Source organism: Cetorhinus maximus, chromosome 3 (genome assembly GCF_964194155.1).
Source record: "Cetorhinus maximus chromosome 3, sCetMax3.hap1.1, whole genome shotgun sequence".
NCBI classification, from domain to species: Eukaryota; Metazoa; Chordata; class Chondrichthyes; order Lamniformes; family Cetorhinidae; genus Cetorhinus; species Cetorhinus maximus.
In genome coordinates, this window is record NC_135881.1 from 163,263,671 (window position 1) to 163,282,352 (window position 18,682).

An 18,682-nucleotide genomic window follows, 5' to 3' on the forward strand; every position below is an offset into this window, starting at 1 on the left:
GTAAGAGTTAGAATAATCTTATCTAGGCAGTTAAGGAAAATATACTGTAAATAAAGGCAGAAAAATTGTGACAGGCGCAGACACTGCAGAAAATGCATTGTGAGAAAAGGCTATAAAAAAGCAAATACCATTGAGTTTTATACATTGAGACAGCGAATGTAAAAGCAAGGAACTGATGCTGGGTTCATAACCAGGCCATAACCAAGTATCGCAGGTAGCTCTGGGAAAGCTACTATAGAAAAAATTATTAGACATGCAAAGGGTACAGAAGAGATTCAATAGAACGGTGCCAGAGATTTTTAAAATGAAGGCTTGAAAAACAGTTCTTTTTTCCTCCCACTGGAGCAGCAATTAAAGAGGAAAGAGAGGAATCTACTGGCAGTTTTCAAAATTATCAAAGGTTTTAAGAGAGTAAAAAGTAAAAGATTGCTTCCACTGGTTAGCAAAACATTAACAAGAGGACATAAATAAAGATTATGTCTGATAAAATGAAGAGGTCATTTTTCATATGGTTATTGGAATCTAGAATGCGTTACCAAAAGTGACTACTGAGACAGAAACTATATAATTTAAAAATGGAATGAGAAACACTTGAAACGAGGAGGAATCAGGGTTTATAGTAGGTAGCTACTGTTGAAGAGCTAACAGCGGCAAGATGGGATAGGTTGAAAGGCCAATTCCTGTAATCTAATTCCAATGGTTATATACTCTGGTTGTTCTATGGTTCTATTAAAGTCCAAATTAACATTCTCAGCAACCAATAGTATTCATGCTTTTAACACTGTCCAATAAATTTGAAAATCACTAAAGAAAATTAATCAAGTTAGAGTTGGCAGGATACCCCACAGTCAGACTGGCCTGTATTAATTTCAGTGTCAGTTTATCACAAATCTTTGAACTACTTCAAAAAGTCTGCAACACAAAAAAAAAATTATAACTTAAAAAGAGCCAACTCCATTTACAGAATTACTGATTGCTTGAAAGGTGCTTTAAAAAATACATATCTTCAAGAATATTCCAACATGAAATGTTCACAACTTATTTTGGAGGCATACATTTTGTAGATGAAAAAGGCAGGACCAAGACTTAGCAATAAAAAAGAACACAGCCAGCATATGTTAAAGAACATTATAGAAAGAATGTAATTTCAGCATCAAGTTTGACTGATAGGGAATATCACCCATTATAGTTTGAGGTTCTTTAAGCTCACTGATTAAATTACAAGCCTGCAAAATGTTGCATATCCTTTGTTGCTTGCAAAATGCAGTATCACATTTCATCCATCAAATAAGAATGTCTTTCACACAACAAACCTTATCACTGGGGCAGAAACAAAAATAAAAATACTGGGGACACTCAGCAGGTCAGGCAGCATCCATCAGGAAAACATGACGCAGTTGACATTCACACTGGAAATGTGTTTTCTCATCAGATGTTGACTGATAGCTGAGTCTCTCCAGCATTTTATGTTTTTGCTTTATTCCCATCAGCTGCAGTATTTTGCTTTTAGTATCACTGGGACTGCCTTACTTGTTGAATTTTGGTTGCAAAGTCCTTGTACGTAACTTCCATGCTGGAGTGCATAACTCTCAACAGTGCAGCTACCACAACCTCGGACTGCTCAGTGGTGAAGCCTACAAGAAAAACAGCAGTAAAACATGTTATCAGGAAAGGCTGGCAGAACAAAGATATTAGTGTAAAATTTAACGAGAATAGTGAAAAGGTTGGCAGACCATAAAGTAACAGAAGTTACCTGAAATAAAACTGACAATTACCATAGATGCCCTCTTTTAAGCATGCCTTCATATAATAATCCCGTACTCAATTATATCCCCAACATCAATCCTCATACAGAAGATGAGGGCAAATACTATAAAGTTTCTATCCAAAATTCTCACCATGACAGCTGGTATCCAGGAATACTTTTTCTGTTGTCGCATTTATCAGCTAATGCCACATCTTCTCCTTTGCTGTGATATTTAAATGGCAACTGTCCTCTCTGACCTCTGCTCAGCTGATTTTAAATCTCCTTTTCATTTAACCAGCTGAGCTGTCTACTGCTTTAAAATAAAACTTGAGTATACACTTCATGAAGTGGCAAACCCAAAGACAAAACTACAGCTTCCGCCAAGTCTTCTATCTGGAAGTCCAACTCCGGATTTAGATTATAACTCTGCTTGGCACCCACACTAGGTATAGTGTAAAAGCCCTATGAATGAAGAATTCCATCATTAACTCACTTTACAACCTTTTCCATGCTTTCAGGTTTTGTGCTTTTATTCCTGTTACACTCTGACATGCTTTGCAAGCCCTATTGCTTTCATTTATGTGACTCCATGCTATTCCACACCACAACCCTCACCCCAAAACTCTGCCTCCAATGCATGCAACCCTGCACAGTTTGTAGTCTGACCACAGAGAAACTAACACGTCAGGAAAACGCTATCCTACCAATCACTATATTTAGTTCGCCTTAATGTATTTTTGTAATTTCACTATTTGTACTTTTAAAAAAAAAATTGTATTAAAAATTCTGCTACATAATATGGCTTAGTGGATGAAATAGAAAATACACTTAAGTGGCCAGCAAAACACACTTATACCTTAACCTCATTAATTAAGTTGCTCAACATTGTGCTGATTTAATTTACATAATAGTATTGACTGAATGTAAATTAATCTGATCACATATTGGTAATAAAACAGGCCTCAACTACTAGAACTAGTGGTAGGATTGTAATCATCCAAAAATTCCCCAGTATACTTGGAAAATCAAGGAGGTTAATTAACAAAAAACATGACCAATGTATTCAGATCAACAATTTTATTTCTATAAACAAACTATTAGATGCTACCGAGGAGCCATAAAAAAGCCAATAGATGGAGTCTTAGGCACATCAAGTACTTTCTCCTCCAATATTAATTGCTTTGTCTGAAATTTTAGTTTCAAGAACCTGGAGGTAAACCACATCTTGTGGTTGCTAGAATATCTTGGCAGATGTCATAAAACCCTCAAAAGAGAAAAAGTCAAATTAATTACTTTTAAAGAACAATTATGATTGAGGAGGGGATAGTACAACTAAAAGTATTGAAAATTATTTCCCACGTAACTGAAATCCTATAACAGCTTTGGAAATGCATTTTGGTTGTTATTCCCGTTGTTAAATTATAGAATTATGAACAGTTATCAATAGATAATATGGTCACATACAAGCATCATCATCAAGAGGTTCTCCTTTTTAGTTGGAAGTGGATTGTAAATGACTGTTTACAATTGTATGGAATGTTTTCCAAAGATGGAAAAAACAAGATTAATTCTCTCTCGGTTCAATTGCTCTGTACCCACAATACAATCACTTAAATCACGAAGTACAACACAAGCATCTGTGTAGCTTTCGCTTCTCTACATTAAAGGTGGTGTATATATGCCACATGGCGCTTCAGAGGCACAAGTAAAAGCCCCAGTGATAAACTGTGCATATTTGGTCATGAGAAACATTCTGATATGGATGATGCTAGTAATGTGAAAATACTGCTTTCTGGCAGTAGGAATAACTTAGCCTTTGCTAGACAAAGGTTGGGTTTTTCCAGCCCCATTGTGGCGGGACCCTCTGCAGGAGATTTGGCGGCCCAACCAAAAGTCCATTGACTTTCGGCAGAACAGGGCAATCCCGGCAGGGCCGGAATATCCCTCCCAAAGTCATGTAAACATTAAAATGGCTGAATATCACAATTTCTTACTGAAGGTGGTGGTAATGCAAAGTCCATAATACCATAAGCAAGTAAAATACGGTTTAATGAGAGGCATTGGTCACCCAAGTAATCCGTTGAATTTAATTCCGATCAGAGCACCAACGTAGTGGTTTTTCCTTCACTTGCATAAAGAAAAAGGGTGCTAAATGTGCTGCCTGATAGCTATTACTTTTAGATATCTAGTAAGAAACACACCTATTAATGAACTGACTAGTCTTAATGAATTAAGTGCCATACATGCCTCAATTGGTAGCACTCTTGCCTTTAAGTCAGAAGGCTGCAGGTTCAGGACCGATTCCTGGACTTTTTATGCCAGAACAAAGGCCAACATTCTAAGCAGTACTGAAGGCGCATTGCACTATTAGAGATGCTTTCTTTCAGATGAGGCATTAAAATGAGGCCCCATCTGGCCCCTCAGATGGACGTAAAAGATCTAATGGCATTATTCTGAAGATGTGCAGGGGAATTTGTACCCTGAATGATATTTATCCTTCAGCTAACATCACAAAAACAGATTATCTGGTAATTATCACACTGTTTGTTGGAGCTTGCTGTGCACAATCTAGCTGCCATGTTTTCCACACATCATAACAGTAAATACACTTTAAAAATACTTCATTGGCTGTAAAGGACCTTGGGATGTCCTGTGGTTGTGAAAAGCACTACATAAAAGTGGCAAGTAACATTCATGCCACACAAGTGCCAGGCAATGACCATTTACAACAAGAGAGAATCTAACCATCACCCCTTGACATTCAATGGCATTGCCATCACTGAATCCCCCACTATCAAAATCCTGGGGGTCACCATTGACCAGAAACTGAACTGGACTAGCTATATAAATACTGTGGCTACAAGAGCAGGTTAGCGGCTAGGAATCCTGCAGCAAGTAATTCACCTCCTGACTCCCCAAAACCTGTCCACCTTCTACAAGGCACAATGAGGTGCCAGCTGTGGCTCAGTTCATAGCACCCTCGCCTTTGAATCAGAGGGTTGTGGGTTCATGTCCCACTCCCGGAAACCAAGAACTGTGATTGTACTCGAAAGAGTTGCAATCTGTGACTGTTGATAACTCGAAAGAGTTTCTACAAGGCACAAGTCAGGAATGTGATTGAATACTCTTCACTTAGCTGGATGAATGCAGCTCCAACAACACTCAAGAAGCTTGACACCGTTCAGGACAAATCAGCCCACTTGATTGGCACCCCTTCCACAAACATTCACTCCCTCCACCACCAACGCACAGTGGCAGCAGAGTGTACCATCTACAAGATGCACTGCAGGAACTCACCAAGGCTCCTTAGATAGCACCTTCCAAACCCATGACTGTTACCATCTAGAAAGACAAGGGCAGCAGACACATGGGAACACCACCACCTGGAAGTTCCCCTCCAAGCCACTCACCATCCTGACTTGGAACTATATCGTCATTCCTTCACTGTTGCTGGGTCAAAATCCTGGAACTATACTCCCCCCCACCACGAACAGCACTGTGGGTGTACCTACACCACATGGACTGCAGCAGTTCAAGGCAGCAGCTTACCACCACCTTCTCAAGGGCAATTAGGGATGGGCACTAAGTGCTGGCCTAGCCAGCGACGACTGCATCCCATGAATGAATAAAAAATAGTGAACGTTTTTCTTTGAAATCATAGACTTTGAGACCTGGGCACAGAGGGAGCACTCTCACAGAAGTTTAGGGGTTGAAGTCTCACTTGAGACTTAAGCACATAACCCAATGCAGCACTGAAGAAGTGCTGCAGTGCCAGGGTTACCTTCTTTTGGATGACATGTTAAGTCGAGGCTTCAACAGCTCTTTCTGATGGATACAAATGATCTTATGGCACAATTTGAAGAGGAGTTGGGAAGTTCTCCTGGCCAATATTTGCTCCTCAAGCAACATCAAAAAGTTATCCAGTCACGTGTGTCTCTGCTATTTTTAGAACCTCTTGGGTACAAATTGGTTGCCCAGTTTTTCTATATTACAACTGTGACTATAATTCAAAAATGTGCTTCATCGTAAAATGCTTTGGGACTCCCTGAGCTCATACAAAATTCAAGTCCTTTCCAGAACTCCATGAACAGGACAAATATATGATATTGCAAAATTATCCTAAAAAATTGATATACAATGATATAAATGCAAGTAATATGATGGGATCCATAGGGAAGTACACCAAGATGAGTTTCAGGCATGGAAGTACTTTAAGTTATATCTGAATCCTTAGTAGTGACTGGTCAAAAGCCTTTGAATATTGGCCCAGGTTTTGCAGTCAGAAGCCACGGCACTTGCTGCTGGCCTCGAAAAAAGCTCTCCACAAAGATCTAGCGATCTGCTGTGGATTTCATCATTCCTGATGCCAGCTTGAATCTGGCGCCAAGTCAAATGGATCTCCAGATGCCCACCAGCAGTGATGCCAGCAAACAAGGTGTTAGAAATAAGGCCTTTAATAAATGATACTTTTCAGAATAAGCATTGATTTCTTAAGGAATTGGTGTGCATAGCATAAGGCCAACTTGGCAAAGAAACATTTTCTCTCTCTCTCTGGAAAAAACACAAACAATCCCAAGAAATGCTGAGGTCTCCTGATTCAGGCTTCCATGTTGACATTCATAAGTTGTTAGGACGGCACCTTGGATATGCTTTTATCTATATGAGTGTCTGGTAAGGGTCAGCAAATGGCCCTCAGCATAAGGTAAACTAAAAAGTGAGGTTAAGTTGAAGTGATGACAAGGGGGGAGGTGACCACCCTGACATAGAATCATAAAAGGTTTACGGCACAGGAAGAGGCTACCTGGCCCATCATGTTTGCGTTGGCTGAAAAACGAACCACCCACATCTTGAGTACCTGTCCTATATTCATTGGTTAGAAGGGTTCCAATAAGTAATTGACATATGGCAAACTACCAGCCCCTAGAAATAAAGTATATTCATGGTGTTTGGGGAATGGTGCAGTCTTCGTCAGGCAGTTGCATTCGTCAGATGGAGGAAGACCAGGAAAGATGGAGGAAGCATGGGAGAAGAGCTTCCTAACGCTTTAGATACTGAGGAGAAGGCTGCCACCACAAGCTACAGAGGCCAATACACTCTGCTCCATCTGCCCTTTCCTCCTCTGGGATCAGTAAATGGCTCTCACCTCTCATGGGTCTTATGCTTTGACCTAGTTAGCTTAAACATCATATCTAAACTGTTGCTTCTTAACTAGCTTTATAAACTACCTTAAAATCACTTGAGCTTCTCAACTGCCTATCTGGGGTAATCTGTGACTCTCCAACCTGTTTTCTCAGTCAAAATCTCTTATCAATCATTCCTTAACATATGCCAATGCCATTAAGACTTCTGACTCCACTTAAGAAGAAAGCTTTTGATAAAGACCCACATGAGAGGTTAGTGTATAAAATTAAAGCACATGGGATTGGGGCTAATATATTGCAATGGATTGAGAATTGGTTAGCAGACAGGAGAGAGTAGGAATAAATGGGCCTTTCTCGGAGTGGCAAGTGGCGACTAGTGGGGTACTGCAGGGATCGGTGCTTGGGCCCCAGATATTCACAATGATTTGGGTGAAGGAACAAAATATAATATTTCCAAGTTTGCTGACGGCACAAAACTTGGTGGGAATGTAAGTGGTGAGGAGGATGTTAAGAGGCTTCAAGGCAACGTAGACTGTAAGGAACATAGCTTTTTATTTTCTGTTGGACTGTTGTAAAGACATATCTTTTTATTTTCTGTTGGATTGTGGATTAAAATTACAATGGCTGCAGGTTGAAAGATATGTCCACTGGAACAGGATGAGAGATATATACAATGTTGCAGTCCTGGAACAGAGTGTGCCACGAAAGACAGGATAGTGCCAGAAAGGAGTCCTGGACCAAGGGAGCTGCTTGACAACAGCATTTTAATTGGCTCCTGACCAGATGACCAGGTTTTGAGAGCAGAACAGAATAGCTCCTAGCCTGAAAGGAACAAGACCTAAAACCTCTTTGTCCTGTGTATGGAAGATTCCAGTAATTCCACAATAATAGCTAACTGTTTTTTTTTCTCCTCGTATCTCTATAACCTGCTTTCTCTCTGAAAGCCCCTGTCAAGAGGCAAAGGAGAAAAATCACTGTTGCAGACATTGAAAGAAAGTGCTCAACCGGTGAACTAAATACTGAAAATGCTGAAGTTCTGGAAGACCACCTCGTGTCATCAACAAGAACTGAAAGGAATTTGGAAGACATTAATCAAAATCAACCCACTGAATCCTATATTCTGGATTGGTGCTATTGAACTGTTTTACCCCACCCTTAAAATCCATGTTTTGTGTGTCTTACGTGTGTGTATAGGGATTTAAGGAGGTAGAGGTTAAATTGTGTTAGAAGTTAGCAGTTCATATGTCTTTCTTTTGTTACTAGTTAAAGACAATTTGTTCAATAAACAGTTATTTACTTATTAAGTTTACAAACCTGGTGCTTGTATTCTGTTAACCTAAATTAAACAGTTAGGTAGAATTGGGGCAATCTGATGGTCTGGTCAAACTTTTCACATTTGTCCCGGCTCGGAGAACAGTGGGGCTTGATAGTATCGCGCCCTATCCCCAGTGAGTCGTGACAAGACAGGTTGTGTGAGTGGGCAAATACATGGCAGATGCAGTATAATGTGGATAAGCGTGAAGTTATCCACTTTGGTAGGAAAAACAGAATGGCAGAGTATTATTTAAATGGTGATAGATTGGGAAATGTTGATGTAAAAAGGGTGTCCTTGTAGACCAACCACTGAAAGCAAGCATGCAGGTGTAGAAAGCAGTTAAGAAGGCCAATGGTATGTTGGCCTTCATTGCGAGAGGGCTTGAGTACAGGAGCAAGGATGTCTTACTGCAGCTGTACAGGGTCATGGTGAGACCACATCTAAAGTATTGTGTGCAGTTTTGGTTGCCTTGCCCAAGAAAGGATATACTTGCCATGAAAGGAGTGCAGCGAAAATTCACCAGACCAATTCCTGGGATGGCAGGTTGTTGTATGAGGAGAGATTGGGCCGATTAGGCCTGTATTCACTGGAGTTTAGAAGAATGAGAGGGGACCTCATTGAAAGTTATAAAAAACTGACAGGACTGGGCAGACTGGATGCAGGGATGATGCTTCTTCTTGCAGGGGGGGTCTAGAACAACCAGTCACAATCTCAGGATAACGGGTAGACCATTTAGAACTGAGATGAGGAGAAACTTCTTCACTCAGAGGGTGGTGAACCTGTGGAATTCTCTACCATAGAAGGTTGTGGGCCAAGTCACTGAATGTATTTAAGGAAATGGATAGATTTCTGGACTCTAAAGTTGTCAAGGTGTATGGGGAGAGAGTGGGAGTATGGAGTTGAGATAGAGGATCAACTATGATCATACTGAATGGCTGAGCAGGCTCGAAGGGCTGAATGACCTACTCCTGCTCCTATCTTCCATGTTTCTAAGAACTACTCCACATATGTTTAACTACAACCTACGAATGTTGGTCCTCAAATTTCAAGCCACTGATACTTCGACCACTATAAATCCCAGGCCTGATACTAATTTGTAAGGTTTCAGAGTCACAGGCAGAAAACCAGGAAGTAAAATCAATCTCTATCCTTCACTTTTAATTTTAAATTTTAGATTGAAAATATTGACTGGGACATATACATGGAATGATGGTGGAATATCAGATAGACTTTAAAAAAATATAAACTGTTAAATTTATCGTAATGGAGAATTTGACATTCACCAAATATTAAATTATTCTTTCAAAGACAGTATGGCTTTTTAGCAGTAATTAACAACATGATATATTGTTAGAAACAGTGACCCCGCATTCAACAAGATGCAATTTTTTCCAAGGGTTTTTACAATGAAACTAAGAACGTAAAGGTGGAGATTTTGTCAGTTTAATAATTTCAAATTGATTGCAGTCTGGGCGGAATCACAACAGTATTTCCTTTGGGGATGTGCAGTCGTTGACTGCAGCTTCTGGATTTCCGTGTTTAACTGTGCATATGTGGAATCCAGAAGGTACAGACAATTTCAGAGGATTAATGATGGTAAATACTGACAGCTTTGTTGTCTTACTCCTGCAAAATCCAGATCATAACTTTGGTACAGCATTATATTCAACCTCAGTTTAAGCATACAATTTATTCATGTTAGGTTGAAAACCCCATTTCTAGGTGGAACAACAGGTCTTTCTGCCCTCCAAATGTTCACAGGTTCAAATTCCAGGATTGCCAGTTACTTATGAGCATCTAGAGTTCAAGAGTTTGCTCGTTTTCTATCTTCTAGATTTACTGTGATCACTCAGATCATTTCACTCATCCAGAACAGCAATTGATTTAGGGAATACAATGGTAAAGTAGAAAATAAATTCAAGACAAACTTCCAGTAGGAAAATACACAAAGTTATATTTACCATATTTTTCCAGTTGTCGTACCACAGCATGAGTATCGAAATAGAACTTCCGACCTTCCAATGGAGACAGATCCACTTTCTTCAAGTTATACTGCGAAGATGCTATAGATGCACTTAACTCTAAAATAAAATTGATACAAGTTTTAGAAAGAGAAAAACTGCCATTGACTTTTTGAAGTAGGGAAATAGAGGACAGGAAGGAAGGGAACCCCTAGAAAATGTGATTTGACTAAAAACTGTCACCACAGTGAAAATAAATATTTTCATGAAAGCTGGACCTCTAATTGACTATTCTGTTCCTTCAATGGGGAAGTGATGGCGTAGTGGTATTGTTGCTGGGCTAGTAATGCAGAGAGAGACCCAGAGTAATGCTCTGGGGACCCGGGTTCAAATCCTGCCAAGGGAGAAGGTAGAATTTGAATTCAATAAAAATCTGGAATGAAAAGCCTAATGATAACCATGAAACCATTGTCAATTGTTGTAAAAAAACCCCATCTGTTTCACGAATGTCTTTAGGGAAGGAAATCTGTCATCCTTAACAAAAACAGAATTACCTGGAAAAACTCAGCAGGTCTGGCAGCATCGGTGGAGAAGAAAAGAGTCAACGTTTCGAGTCCTCACGACCCTTCAACAGAACTGAGTATAGTTAGGAGAGGGGTGAAATATAAGCTGGTTTAAGGTGGGCGGGGGGGAGAGAGAAGTTGAGGGGGGTGGTTGTGGGACAAGCAAGCAGTGATAGGAGCAGATAATCAAAAGATGTCACAGACAAAAGGATCAAAGAGGTGTTGAAGGTGGTGGTGATATTATCTAAGAAAATGTGCTAATTAAGAATGGATGGCAGGACACTCAAGGTACAGCTCTAGTGGGGGTGGGGTGGAAAGACTGACAAGGTATTAGTTGTAGATTTTAAAATAATGGAAATAGGTGGGAAAAGAAAAATCTATATAAATTATTGAAAAAAACAAAAGGGAGGGGGAAGAAACGGGGTGGGGATGGGGGGAGCGAGTTTAAGATCTAAAGTTGTTGAATTCAATATTCAGCCCGGAAGGCTGTAAAGTGCCTAGTCGGAAGATGCGGTGCTGTTCCTCTAGTTTGCGTTGGGCTTCACTGGAACAATGCAGCAAGCCAAGGACAGACATGTGGGCAAGAGAGCAGGGTGGAGTGTTAAAATGGCAAGCGACAGGGAGGTTTGGGTCTTTCTTATGGACAGACTGCAGGTGTTCTGCAAAGCGGTCGCCCAGTTTGCGTTTGGTCTCTCCAATGTAGAGGAGACCGCATTGGGAGCAACGAATGCAGTAGACTAAGTTAGGGGAAATGCAGGTGAAATGCTGCTTCACTTGAAAGGTGTGTTTGGGCCCTTGGACGGTGAGGAGAGAGGAAGTGAAGGGGCAGGTGTTGCATCTTTGCGTGGGCATGGGGAGGTGCCATAGGTGGGGGTTAAGGAGTAGGGGGTGATGGAGGAGTGGACCAGGGTGTCCCGGAGGGTGACCGCTTTGCAGAACACCTTCGGTCTGTCCGCAAGAAAAACCCAAACCTCCCTGTCGCTTGCCATTTTAACACTCCACCCTGCTCTCTTGCCCACATGTCTGTCCTTGGCTTGCTGCATTGTTCCAGTGAAGCCCAACGCAAACTGGAGGAACAGCACCTCATCTTCCGACTAGGCACTTTACAGCCTTCCGGGCTGAATATTGAATTCAACAACTTTAGATCTTAAACTCTCTCCCCCAATCCCCACCCCGTTTCTTCCCCCTCCCTTTTGTTTTTTTCAATAATTTATATAGATTTTTCTTTTCCCACCTATTTCCATTATTTTAAAATCTACAACTAATACCTTGTCAGTCTTTCCACCCCACCCCCACTAGAGCTGTACCTTGAGTGTCCTGCCATCCATTCTTAATTAGCACATTTTCTTAGATAATATCACCACCTTCAACATCTCTTTGATCCTTTTGTCTGTGACATCTTTTGATTATCTGCTCCTATCACTGCTTGCTTGTCCCTACAACCACCCCCCCCCCTCAACCTCTCTCTCCCCCCGCCCACCTTAAACCAGCTTATATTTCACCCCTCTCCTAACTATACTCAGTTCTGTTGAAGGGTCGTGAGGACTCGAAACGTTGACTCTTTTCTTCTCCACCGATGCTGCCAGACCTGAGTTTTTCCAGGTAATTCTGTTTTTGTTTTGGATTTCCAGCATCCGCAGTAGTTTTTTGTTTTTAATCTGTCATCCTTACCTGGTCGGCCTACATGTTGACTCTTGAAATGGCTGAGCAAGCCTCTCAGTTGTAACAAACCACTACAAAGTCACAAAAAAAGGAATGAAATCGGACGGACCACCCTGCACCGACCTAGGCACTGGAAACGACAACAGCAATCGCAGCCCTGTCGAACCTGCAAAGTCCTCCTTGCTAACATCTGGGGGCTAGTGCCAAAATTGGGAGAGCTGCCTCACAGACTAGTCAAGCAACAGCCTGACATAGTCGTCCTCATGGAATCATACCTTAGATACAGATAATGTCCCAGACTCCACCATCATCATCCCTGGGTATGTCCTGTCCCACTGGCAGGACAGACCCAGCAGAGGTGGTGGCACAGTGGTATACAGTCGGGAGGGAGTTGCCTTGGGTGTCCTCAACATTGACTCCGGACTCCATGAAGTCTCATGGCATCATGTCAGGGAAATAGAGGACAGGAAGGAAGACCTCCTGCTGATTACCACATACCGCCCTCCCTCAACTGATGAATCGGTGCTCCTCCATGTTGAACGGGTTCAAGAGCATAGAACGTACTCTGGTTGGGGGACTTCAATGTCCATCACCAAAAGTGGCTCGGTAGCACCACTACTGACCGAGCTGGCCGAGTCCTAAATGACATAGCTGCTAGACTGAGTCTGAGGTAGGTGGTGAGGGAACCAACAAGAGGGAAAAACATACTTGACCTCACCCTCACCAACCTGCCTGTTGCAGATGCATCTGTCCATGACAGTGTCGGTAGGAGTGACCATTGCACAGTCACTGTGGAGACGAATTCCCGCCTTCACATTGAGGATACTCTCCATCGTGTTGTGTGGCACTAGCACCTAAATGGGATAGATTTCGAACAGATCTAGCATTTCAAGACTGGGCACCCATGAGGCGCTGTGGGTCAGCAGCAGCAGAATTGTACTCGAACACAATCTGCAACCTCATGGCCTGACAAATACCCCACTCTACCATTACTATCAAGCCAGGGGATCAACCCTGGTTCAATGAAAGGTACAAGAGGGCATGCCAGGAGCAGCACCAGGCATACCTAAAAATGAGATGTCAACCTGGTGAAGCTATAACACAGGACTACTTGCATGCCAAACAGCATAAGCAACAAGTGATAGACACAGCTAAACGATCCCACAACCAATGGATCAGACCTAAGCCCTGCAGTCCTGCCACATCCAGTCGTGAATAGTGGTGGACAATTAAACAACTCACTGGAGGAGGCGGATCCACAAATATCCCATCCTCAATGGTAGAGGAGCCCAGCACAGCGTGCAAAAGATGAGGCAGCATTTGACCGAGTGTGGCATCAAGGAGCCCTAGCAAAACTGGAGTCAATGGGAATCAGGGGTGAAACTCTCCATTGGTTGGAGTCATACCTAGCACAAAGGAAGATGTTTGTGGTTGTTGGAGGTCAGTCATCTCAGCTCCACATCACTGCAGGAGTTCCTCAGCCCAACCATCCTCAGCCACTTCATCAAAGATCTTCCTTCCATCATAAGGTCAGAAGTGGGGATGTTCGCTAATGGTTGCACAATGTTCAGCACCCATTTATGACACCTCAGATACTGAAGGAGTCCATGTCCAAATGCAGCAAGACCTGGACAACATCCAGGCTTGGGCTGACAAGTAACATTCACACCACACAAGTGCCAGGCAATGACCATCTCCCATAAGAGAGAATCCAACCATCGCCTCTTGATGTTCAATGGCATTACCATCGCTGAATCCCCCAATATCAACATCCTGAGAGTTACCATTGACCAGAAACTGAACTGGACTAGCCTTATAAATACTGTGGCTACAAGAGCAGGTCAGAGGCTAGGAATCAGGCGACGAGGCACTTCCTGATTCCCCAAAGCCTGTCCACCATCTTCAAGGAACAAATCAGGAGCGTGATGGAATACTCTCCACTTGCCTGGATGAGTGCGGCTCCTACAACACTCAAGAAGCTGGACACCATCAAGGACAAAGCTGTCCACTCAATTGGCACTACATCCACAAACAGTCACTTCCTTCACTACCGATGCACAGTCGCATCAGTGTACTCCAACTACAAGATGCACTGCAGGAATTCACCAAGGCTCCTTAGACAGCACCTTACCACAACCACTACCACCTAGAAGGACAAGGGTAGCAGATAGATGGGACCACCACCGCCTGGAGGTACCCCTGCAAGTCATTCACCATCCCGACTTGGAAATATATCGCCATTCTTTCACTGTCACTGGGTCAAAATCCTGGAATTCCCTATCAACACTGTAGGTGTACCTACACCACATGGACTGCAGAGGTTTAAGAAGGTAGCTCACCACCACCTTCTCAAGGGCAACTAGGAATGGGTAATAAATGCTGGCCCAGCCAGCGAAGCCCACATCCCGTGAATGAATAAAAAAAGGATCATAAAGTGAAACCCAACAGAAGGTGGTAGATATTAAATATCCGTCAACAAGGGAGAAGCTGTGTGGGTATTTTTATATATCATATTCTGGAAAATATTAAAAATTGTTTTGACTCTTATGAAAATGGAAAAATATATTTTCTTACTTGTTCGGAAGCACAAAAGCTTGACAAAACCAGTGAACATCACCAGAGGGCATCTCATCTCGTGCCACAAAAGTTTTGCAATTTCAGACATTCTCAAGTTGATCCAGTGCCCTAGGATCCACGTTATAAATTGGATATGCAGCCTTCATAATATGATTTTTTTTCTTGTGTGATGGCCCCAGTTAAGCTCTTGGGCCAGTTGCAGCCCTGATTGTTTCTATGGACCTCGTCAAAATACACCCCATTAATGCATTGTGCAGCAGCAGCCATGCAAGGGGAGAGAACTGACAGTATGAAAAATGTTTTTACTAAATCTGGATAAAATTTATAAATGTACTCCCTCAACTGCACTTTCCCTGTTAAGCATCAAGTGTCAGTTTGCAGCACTCACACTCAATGCAAAGCCACATAGCAAGGATATCATCTACAGCAACTAGTTCATTGTAAAACTGAAGGAGGGCTGCATTTTCAGCACTCCACCATTGATGGCCATGCTCTCAGCCGCCTAAGCTCCATGTTTTGGAATTCCCTCAACGCTCTCCACCTCTCTCTTTCCTGATTTACAATGATCCTGAAAACTTACCACTTTGACCAAGCTTTTTGTCACCTGTCCTAATATCTCGTGGCTCAATGCCAAATTTTGTTTTGTAATATTCCTATTAAGTGCCTCAGGATGCTACATAAATGCAAGTTCTTTTTGCATTGACAGAAATGCAGTCTTTAGGATAAGACAATAAGCTAACAAACTGTCTGCTTGCTCAAGTGGATATAAAGAGCAAAGTGCTCTCCCAGTGACCTGGTCAACATTCCTTTCCCAATCAATATCATGAAAAACAGATCAACTAACTCACATGCCACATACAAATTACCTGTCCTGCTTACCCACATAATGAGTTGCTGCACTTCAAATGTAAGCCACTTGCTGTAAAACATTTGGGGCATCTCATAAATGCAAAGTCTTTTTTAACAGTAATTTGATCAACTTCCACAAAGACAATAAACTGTCATCTATAGCCACAATCAATTTTTAATGTGGCTTCTTTTTTAAAAAAAAAGGTTACAATTGCAGAACCATTCTAATGTGTTGGTTTTCTCTCACTCCGTTGTAAAACAATCATATTCTTCAATAATATGAGCTACTCTTTCTCCACGTCTAAGTTTAACTTGGCATCCATCAACATTTTTATTTCAAACTTGCCACTCATATTTCTCAACAAATATGTACAGTACTTTGTTTATGTCTTCAGCAGATCTATTTCAGATAGCTTAAGCTCAGTTAATACCAGATCAAAGTTCAAGATGTGTCAAAAATCATGATCATTCACATTGATCAGCACAGTGCTCATGTCACAAAAGTTTCAGAAGTGAGACATCTGTTCCAAATCCAGTCACAGGGGCTGAATGATCATTTTATTATCACTGAACAGCTAAACTGGCTTCTTACAAATGTTGAGAGACTTTGAGCTTCTTTTTCAGGAAGCAGGCCTACAGCATTAGTTGAGAAATTGGAAACTACATCACAACAGTGTTATTCACTAACTCATTTTTTTTTTTGAAAGGATGCTTTGTTGATGGGCACATGATTTGACATTTCTAAGTAGACAGACTAAAACATATTTGCCAAATAGTCTATGGGCTATAAATCCAACCATCAAAGCACAGTCAACTCAATCCTATTTGCATTATTCATTGTTTGTTCTGAGCCCAGTTGGCTGCATTTGCTGCCAACGCCGTGCACGCGCAGTTCTTCTGTTTCTCTGCCATCTGAAATAGGAAACCAAATTTCACCTCAGAGACAGGCATTGTCCAGTGTCAATTCTCTGGAGTTCACAGACAAAACTGTCTCACACAACTTCATTTCGCTTGAATGACTAAGTAAATAACTGCAAGCTCTGTGCTCAGAAACCACGCTAAAGGTATTGGCTACTGTAAAGGCTATACGCCCTGACAATATTCCGGCAATAGTACTGACGATTTGTGCTCCGAAACTTGCCACCCCCCTAGCCAAGCTGTTCCAGTACAGCTACAGCACGAGTCAACTGGCTATGTGGAAAATTGCCCAGGTATATCCTGTACACAAAAAGCAGGACAAATGCAACCCAGCCAATTACTGCTCCATCAGTAAAGTAATGGAAGGGGTCATCAACAGTGCATTCAAACGGCACTTGCTTAGCAATAACCTGCTCACTGGCCCTTGCGGAACCCAAACTGGGTGTCAATCAGCTCCTGACCTCATTACAGCCTTGGTTCAAACATGGACAAAAGAGCTGAACTCCCGAGGTGAGGTGAGAGTGACTGCCCTTGACATCAAGGCTGCATTTGACAGAGTGTGGCATCAAGGAGCCCTAGCAAAACCGGAGTCAATGGGAATCAGGGGGAAAGCTCTCCGCTGGTTGGAGTCATACCTAGCACAAAGGCAGATGTTGTGGTTGTTGGAGGTCAGTCACCTCTGCTCCAGAATATCACTGCAGGAGTTCCTCGGGATAGTGTCCTCAGCCCAACCATCTTCAGCTGCTTCATCAAAGACCTTCCTTCCATCGTAAGGTCAGAAGTGTTCGCTGATGATTGCACAATGTTCAGCACCATTTGTGACTCCTCAGATACTGAAGCAGTCCATGTCCAAATGCAGCTAGACCTAGACAATATCCAGGTTTGGACTGACATGTGGCAAGTAACATTTGTGCCACACAAGTCAGGCAATGACCATCTCCAACAAGAGAGAATCCAACCATCACCCCTTGATGTTCAATGGCATTACCATCACTGAATCCCCCGCTATCAACATCCTGGGGGGGGTTACCATTGACCAGAAACTGAACTGGACTAGCCATATAAATAACAAGAACAAAAATACCTGGAAAAACTCAGCAGGTCTGACAGCAGAGAGGAATACAGTTAACGTTTCGAGTCCATATGACTCTTCTATGCCTGTCTCTTTATTGGGTATGTGGAACATTCCTTGTTTCAGTCCTACTCAGGCCCCCTCCCACAACTCTTTCTCCCACAACTCTTTCTCCGGTACATTGATGACTGCTTTGGAGCTGCTTCATGCTCTCGTCTGGACCTGGAAAAGTTTATTAATTTTGCTTCCAATTTCCACCCCTCCATCTCTGACACTTCCCTTCCCTTCCTTGACCACTCTGTCTCAATTTCTGGTGATAGACTGTCCACCAATATTCATTACAAGCCTACCGACCCCCATAGCTACCTCGACTACAGCTCCTCACACCCTGCTTCCTGTAAGGACTCCATCCCATTCTCTCAGTTCCTTCTCCTCCATCGCATCTGTTCTGATGATGCCACTTTCAAAAACAGTTCCTCTGACATGTCTTTCTTCTTCCGTAACCGAGGTTTTCCACCCACGGTGGTTGGCCCTCAACCGTGTCCGGCCCATCTCCCGTGCATCCGCCCTCACACCTTCCTCTCCCTCCCAGAAACATGATAGGGTCCCCTTGTCCTCACTTATCACTCCACTAGTCTCCGCATTCAAAGGATCATCCTCCACCATTTCCGCCAACTCCAGCATAGTGCCACCACCAAACACATTTTCCCTTCACCCCCCTGGCAGCATTCCGCAGGGATTGTTCCCTCCAGGACACCCTGGTCCACTCCTCCATCACCCCCTACACCTCAACCCCATCCCACGGCACCTTCCCATGCAACCGCAGAAGGTGCAACACCTGCCCCTTTAGCTCCCCGCTCCTCACCGTCCAAGGGCC

General features: G+C 42.5%; 1 protein-coding gene across 2 annotated transcripts in view; it reads right to left on the reverse strand.

Moving 5' to 3' along the window:
* The window catches only part of LOC144679003 (mitochondrial calcium uniporter regulator 1-like), a 45,361-nt gene that overhangs the window by 23,517 nt on the left and 3,162 nt on the right, over positions 1 to 18,682 (reverse strand). The window contains exons 2-3 of one of the 2 annotated variants that reach the window (XM_078539189.1): positions 10,165 to 10,284; positions 1,531 to 1,634 (exon numbers count right to left, since the gene is read on the reverse strand). In XM_078539189.1, the coding sequence (XP_078395315.1) occupies positions 1,531 to 1,634; positions 10,165 to 10,284 (224 nt within the window). The remainder of the gene's footprint in view (positions 1 to 1,530; positions 1,635 to 10,164; positions 10,285 to 18,682) is intronic. The other variant, XM_078539190.1, reaches the window with a different exon arrangement.